Source organism: Argopecten irradians, chromosome 7 (genome assembly GCF_041381155.1).
Source record: "Argopecten irradians isolate NY chromosome 7, Ai_NY, whole genome shotgun sequence".
Lineage (NCBI taxonomy): Eukaryota > Metazoa > Mollusca > Bivalvia > Pectinida > Pectinidae > Argopecten > Argopecten irradians.
In genome coordinates this window covers 37,493,343-37,501,080 of record NC_091140.1, presented here as the reverse complement: position 1 = coordinate 37,501,080, position 7,738 = coordinate 37,493,343, and the positions used below count along the sequence as shown (strand labels likewise).

Genomic DNA, 7,738 nt, shown 5'->3' with positions numbered 1-7,738 from the left:
GAGTTAGTTTAGCCAACCATCGTCTATGTTTATTAATATTATTCCTACATACGTCTCTTTAAAGCCAATCATATGCATTCACGGCCCCAGTGGCAGTGTGATATTATACATTTATTGCCCTGGCGGTAGGGAGACATGACGCTTTGTTTATCCAAGGCATGATATATTTCCCGAGGGCGTAGCCGCGGGTAAACTAAGCGTCATATCTCCCTACTGTCAGGGCAATAAATTGTTTATTATACCGAAAAAAATTTTTTTTCCTAGCGCCAGAATACAAGTCTAACGTAATGGCTAGAATTTAAGTTGTTTGCTCAAACACTGTTAGGCTAACATTACAGTTATTAGACCTACCGTTTCTTTCAGCCCAAATCAACTCCATTTAGCATGTTATATCATAAATATTACATCGAGTTTAATTGTGTTATCTGTATCGTTATCATAAGAATATTATTAATTTCCTCGGTCAAAGGCAGACGGAAGCGTCGTCTGCCATCAATTTTGTTTGTTATCGGAATACCTCGGAGAGTTCCGTTATACGAACGACAAATCTTGCTAAACGTACGAGGGGCTCCGCATGGGGGGAAACATGATTTTTGAACATGACGTTCAGCGGGATACACGATGTTTTGTCACCCTCACACGTGACGTCTGTCGACCAATCACCGCCTGTGACTCATCGGTGAGTTATAATAATAAGATTTATTTACCCAAAGGTGTAATATTTTCCGAGCGCTTACCTCTTTCTTATAATAATATTATTACTATATATCATGTTTATAACCATCCTCGATACTCCAGGGGTTCCGATCACTTACTATCTCTACATGCCTGGACTATATCATAGTAAAACTTGAGGCAACAGAACAGAGCAGGTAATTCAGTCCTTTGATGTACATCAAAAGAGCCGTATAACGGTACACTGTGGTTGACTGTGTGGCTTTGATGTTAGGCGTCACTCTCTCTGTAGTCTTCAAAGGAAATCTTTGCAGGCCTGTGATTGGTCAAATGTTTTCCGCTGAGCTGCCTCCAATATTACTATGAGATAGTCCACGGATGTAGAGATCGTAAGTGATCGGAAGCCCTGGAGTATCGAGGATGGTTTATAACAGTTTCTGTGATTAGTTGAAGTACATCACATGACCGGGAAATAAAACATCGTATTGCGCTGGGCGTGACTTCACACGAATTCATCTCCCATTCCTATTGTACAACAATGACGGACGAAACCTACAACGCGAATTTTTACTCGTCGCGATTTTAAGTAATATATATTCCCAGGGTAGCGAATCGCAATTTTTTGGCATGATAAACAATTTAATATCCCCGATGGCAGTGTAATAGGAAGGTTTACTTATACCCTATATCTAGATACTTACGTTGTTGTAATACCAGCCCATTCCAGCATCTTCTTAGAAGCTGGATCTGGCCTATCGGCGTAATAGATAACTTTCCCGATTCCAGACTGAATGATGAGCTTTGTGCACTCGTTACAAGGATAGAGTGTTGCGTACATTGTACAGCCTTTGATATCGACCGCCATCTTGTTCATGATGGCATTCATTACTGCATGGCATACTGAAATAAAAATACATTATGACAAGCAGAAAATATGCCTTTCTGAAGCATATTCTTAAGTTCCTTTAATACAAAAAATGAAAAAAATTAAGAATACTATATTACTGAAACGCATCAACAAAGCGGCCACGGAAAACGAAATTCAACATGAAAACAGAATTAGTATATTTCAGAGGTGAGCAAATTAAAGTGAACTAATCGTAAATATCCTTAAGTGACACTGTATATTGCTGTAAACTATCAGCTTTAAAATTACCATAGGGTATTTTGTTTTCCTCCCTATTGTCGCTGCCTTTGCCCCAAGGAAATGCCTCATCGTTACCAGAAGAACCATCAGGAAAACCATTGTATCCCAAACCAACTATTCTGTTGTTTGCGTTTACAATGCAAGCTCCTGCCTGAAACACCAATACAACATTAGAGATCCCAGAGCGATGTTGGCGCCCACCAAAGAATGATCTATTCCAGACATTGGAAAGGGGGATAACTGCACACAGGGAAACTTAGCTTTAAGTCGATAATTAGCAGAAACTATACTTTAGCAGACCATTTAATATGGTCTGCTATGTTGTGGTTGGATTTTTATCAAAATGGATATGACAAACTCAGGGCCAAAACGATCCTACAAGTTTAATTTGAAGAAGCTAGACCCCTTCTGTACTTTATGAAACAAAATCAAACTTATCAGCTTATCAGTTATACACAAAATGCAATTGACAAATTAGTTTATTGGGACAAAGAAGAATCATTTACGGAAGTACGGACGATTTGAATAACCTAACTATATGGTGAGAATGGGTTAAAAATGAGATTTATTTGCGATGTGATCAGATTCAACTTGGGCCCATTTTTGCAATGTTTTAAACTGCAGTGTACACAACATATGCCTTTTTAAAATTTAAATCTGTGGTGAATTTGTGAGGTGTTAAGAGACTCGGACGAGAAGAAAACAATTATATAAATGACAATCAGCAGAATGGATGTCTCGATACACCAGGAGTTCCGATCACTTACGATCTCTACACCTCTGGACTATATCATAGTAACACCGGAGGCAACAGAACAGAACAGGTAATTTAGTCCTTTGGTGTACATCAAAAGAATTGTATAACGGTACACTGAAGTTGACTTTGTGGCTTTGAAGTTGAGCGTCGCTCTCTCTGTTTAGCTATTTAAATCGTCTGTTGTCCGTACTTCCGTTAATTATTCTTCTTTGTCCCAATATACTAATTTGTCAATTACCTGTTCTGTTGCCTTCAGCTTTACTATGAGTAGGGGTGGATATAAAAGATATTAGTATATCTTATGTTTACTGCAGTTGAAACACATAACATGACAGGGAAATAAAACATCGTATTTCCCTCCTATCGTAGTACCCATATAGTGACCGTCCATGGCCATCTTTCATAGGGCTTAATCTCTTATTCTGATTGTACGACAATGCCGGTGTAATATTGAAAATGGACCCCCGTTGAAACTGACCTCGGGTCATTTTTCAACTTTGAAATGACCCCGAATGCCGTTGAAAACTGAACTTTAAGCGCACTTTTCACACCGATCCGTTGAAAATACACTCCGTTGAAAAGTGACCCCATAAGACCTCGTTTAACATTACGTAACCAACTCTACAAACTAGATCTTGACAAACATTTTACCAATGACTCGCCCCAGACGACTCGATCTATTAATCTAACTTTGGAAAAAATGAATGTCAAATTTAAAGGTCAATATTTCCAAAGGGCAAGATTCATTTTTGTACATTTCCATTGTTTTTTATTACGATAATATGAAGCAAACAAGTGCAGAAATGAGCAAAGAGTCATCGGACCAAGACATTACTTTGTTTGATTTGATTTATTTTGTTTTACGTCCTATAAACAGTCAGGGTCATTTAATGACGAAACAGGTATAAGAGGTGGAGGAAAGCCGGAGTACCCGGAGAGAAAATACCGTATCTGGTAGGCAAATACCCCACGGGGGACCAAGGCCAATGTAATGGGAGTCAAACTAAACATTATATATTATTTTGGCATCGATTGACTGACGTGAACATTAAGAAGATGTTTTAATTTCACAAAGTACATATCCAGGAAAAAATAAAAGATAAATTATATTGTTTAACGTTTTTGAATTACAAATGTTATTTGAAATGTCCAATATAAATAAAATAGTACATGTATCTATAAATTATGATTGTGGGGTCACCGGATAATTTCTGATCTACGAAAGTGTGATGGAGTTATTGAAGTAAGAACATTAGTTAATTTATCTACATCTACATATATTTACGCGTTACATCATTAAATTACAAAGCCTTAATACGAAAAAAAACCCAAAAAACCCGCTTTAGGATATCGCGAAATTAGTATGATCACTTTATAGATAACTAATTAGCCAATGAAGGCTAGGTAGATATTTTTATGTTGATTGTATAGCAAATATCTACCTAGCATTTCGCGAACGTTGTTATGAATTTTCCTTGTGGTAATTTTAATGTGTGACGCAAGATATGTTATATTTGGTATCGATGGTAAGATTAGAGTACTTTCATTAGAACCACCTATGAATTAAAAAAGTCAGCGTTATTTGTTGTCAAACACCAAAATTTCACATCTCATATATACCAAGTTTACTAAATAAGTTGTGTCATGAAGACGTCAAATCCAGGGAATGAATGAATGATCAATGGATCGGTGAATAAATGAATGAATCAATCAATCAGTCATTAAGCTCATGTTAGGTTGTCATAAAGAAGAATTCCACAGTTTGAGAACCATCACCATTATCTCCATGGACGGACAGAGCGGACGTACAGATGGAAGCTTCACTTTTTACAGTAAAACTGGAAAACATACTATTGATTTTTATTGACATTTATTGATAATTTAATGACATCAGCATGTTTAAGTCTGGAAATTTCTGGAAAATTCACTTTTAGAATGCAACGTATACGAATATAAAGATAGATGAATTTTATACCCATTTCAAAACTTCAATAATGAAGAGTTTGACGATGCCTACGTAACAAGTACTGAAAATCCTATATTTGAAGAATTAGACATACAGATAAGCATAGATAACGTGATGTCTGCGATAAGAAATCTAGGGTAAATAAGGGGTAAAAGCTGTAGCACAGATACTTTTTTGAATGATGTTTTTATTTTACTAGTGCCGTGTCTTGCTAATGTTTTCAATAATATAATCCAGTCTGAGTTTTATCAAGAGACTATTCTAAGGCGAAATATTGTCACCGCTTTTGTACTATCAATGATTGTGAAATGTGTTTTAAAAGAGAGAACTCTCCATCAGTAGAAATTAGTTCGATTAATTTGTTTTTAATTATGTATGCAGATGATACAGTTCTGCCTACCGAGTCGCCCTAGACTCTGCAAGAAACGATTAATACGTTAGATATATATATAACAAGGATTGTTAGTTGACCCTAAATGTTGATAAGACAAACATAATGATTTTCAGATCTGAGGATAGACTATGGAATAATGAGCACTGGACATATAATAATGCTAATATCAATGCAGTCGACGAATTCAACTATATTGGAATGTTATTAAATTACAATGAAAAATTCAAATTCATGTTGTAAATTAAGGTAGAAAAGCTTATTTTTCATAAGTGGAAATAATATTTCGACACAATGCTTTAAAACATATATTAATAGTATATTGGGATATGCAAGTGAAGTTTGGAAGACATCATACAGTTCCTGATTCAGAAAAGGTGCACCCTAATTGAAAAAAAATGTACTATTGAGAATAGACTTAAGGATGTATTATAGACAAGAAGTTATTAACAATGTAAGTAATACAACACGAGACATACATTATAATCATTTAGTAGAGACGTTTACAACTTTATTTAACAAAGGCTATTGCCGCTGAATGTAACAGATGTTTAACAAAAATAAGACTTTCGTCACAAAATTCAAATATTGAAAATGGAAGAAAACAAAATACATTCATGAGAGAATATATTGTGTTAATGTTGTGATTTAAGTGAACTTGAGGGTGAATGTCATTTTCAACTACAATGTCAATATTATGTAGAAGTTGCTTTTAAGAAAAGGTCAGAACAGATGAAAAGAGTTGAGAGCTATTTGCCTAAAATTCTATGGTATGAATCACTCCCCATCTCTTTTGATTTATGTGTTTTGTTACTATTTCAACGTTGAAAAATGACCCGAGGTCAATTTTCAGCGAGGTCCATTTTCAACGGTACACGGAACGAAGTGTAAAACGGCAATATTTAAAAGAAAATAGCAAGAGAATCATTCATTATTCTTGGTATGATAAAAAGTTTACGTCCCCGCTAGCAGTGTGATATGATGCAATCCCTTGGAAAATATCACACCTGCGGGAAAATCAATGTAAACCTGCATAATTCACTAGAATCGTGGCAATCAATTCATAATATTGACTTTCTAAATTTTCTAAATGGCTATTACCTGTGTGACTGGGTCCTTACTACGCTCTGCCGACACCAAAGCAATAGCCATGAAGTATTCTTTCCAATCGATATAGTCTCTCCTCTTACTTGTACTCTGCAAAAAAAAGTTCAGCACAATTTTAATTCAAATATTTGAATCTTATCAGTATATGGTAACAGTGCTGTTTTCTTTAAAAGTTTTGTACATTTTTAAAACGGAGTTTTCTCTTCCTCCACTAACAAGTATTTTTTCTTAACATAAATCTATAAAACTACCTGTCAGTCGTATCAACGCATGACCGGAAGCTAGGGTTTCTTAAAATCTAACGTAAAACCATCCTCGATATTCCAAAAGTTACTTTAACTGACGTTATATCTACATCTGGACTGTCTAATAGTAATACTGGAGGTAACAGAGCAGAACATGTAATTTAGTCATTTGATGTACATCAAAAGAGCCGTTTAGCAGTACACTGTGGTTGACTGTGTGGCTTTGAAGCTGGGTGTCGCTCTCTCTGTAATCATTAAAGGAAGTCTTTGCAGACCTGTGATTGGTTCAGATTTGTTCCCTTGAGCTTCCTCCAGTTTAACTATCAAACAGTCCAGGGATGGATATAAGGTCAATAATAATAACCCCTGGAGTATCGAGGATGACGTAAATATGCGCATGCGCATTAGAATGAAAGACGGGGCAAAAATCGAAAAGAGTGATGATGTGGACGTATAAGATCAAGAAAATAGGTTGAAAAAAGCGCCTTTAAATTACCATAACATTAAAATGCGAATTAATCATAAGTAGATTTAGACTTATTCTAAGGCTTTATTGTGTTTTCTGCTATACCACTCAGAATACATTGGATATTTCATTTAATTTATGTTTAACTGTTATATACAATGTCTTGTTGGAAGTTACCTGTGTTTTGGGGTCCTTGCTTCGCTGTGCCGACACAAAAGCAATAGACATAAAATACTCTTTCCATTTTATATAGTTGTTTCTTTTCCCAGTGGTCTGAACCATAGACATTTTTTAAAACTCCATCAGAAGGTTTGAGATTTTCGCAAAAAGCACATTTAATGGTCAAGGAAACTTTAAGAAAGATCTCTTTAGCACTTTCAGATAAATTAGCGGGGATAAAATGGTAACTAGCCGGTTGGGACACAAAATAGAAAAGTTCACTTGGGAACCAAGAGAAGCATATACGATCCGTAAATGGAAATTGAGAATAAGAAAGGCGGAAATAAAAGTGATGGTGCGTACTGAAGACGGACCATACAAATGCTATTCGGACAGACAGACCGACATAAGAACAGAACAACATTAAACATTGAAAAAACGTTATTAAAATATCTCATTTTATTTTCTAGTGTCATATTCAGATTTTATTGCTGTACTGACTTTATGGCCTGTTACAAATTAAGTAAGCTTCGATATCATTAGATATACTCTTACCGATGTTTAATGTTTATTTATTATATCAATACTGACGAAGTAAAGCAAGGGGAGGTAACTATGATAGATCGGGATAAAGTAAACGATAAATAGTGATTAAGAAGTGGTGTACCTGATTTCCTGATTCAGCCATCCTATATAATTTTCCGTTCAGCACCAGATATTAGATTTTGCGTCAGACCAAACGGAATGGTGATTTTGAACTAACTATTAACAAGTAGATGAAGATAATAAATACTCAATTGTTGCACACGTTACGTAACAACTAAG

At 35.5% G+C, this 7,738-nt stretch overlaps 1 protein-coding gene across 9 annotated transcripts in view; it reads right to left on the bottom strand.

Moving 5' to 3' along the window:
- The window catches only part of LOC138328326 (deoxycytidylate deaminase-like), a 90,500-nt gene extending 82,762 nt beyond the window's left edge, over nt 1-7,738 (bottom strand). For 8 of the 9 annotated variants that reach the window (XM_069275081.1, XM_069275080.1, XM_069275082.1 and 5 more), the window contains exons 1-3: nt 7,581-7,738; nt 6,038-6,133; nt 1,832-1,973 (exon numbers count right to left, since the gene is read on the bottom strand). In XM_069275081.1, coding sequence (XP_069131182.1) covers nt 1,832-1,973; nt 6,038-6,133; nt 7,581-7,601 — 259 coding nt within the window. In that variant the 5' untranslated portion in view covers nt 7,602-7,738. Of the gene's footprint in view, nt 1-1,376; nt 1,576-1,831; nt 1,974-6,037; nt 6,134-7,580 lie in introns of all 9 variants that reach the window. The other variant, XM_069275085.1, reaches the window with a different exon arrangement.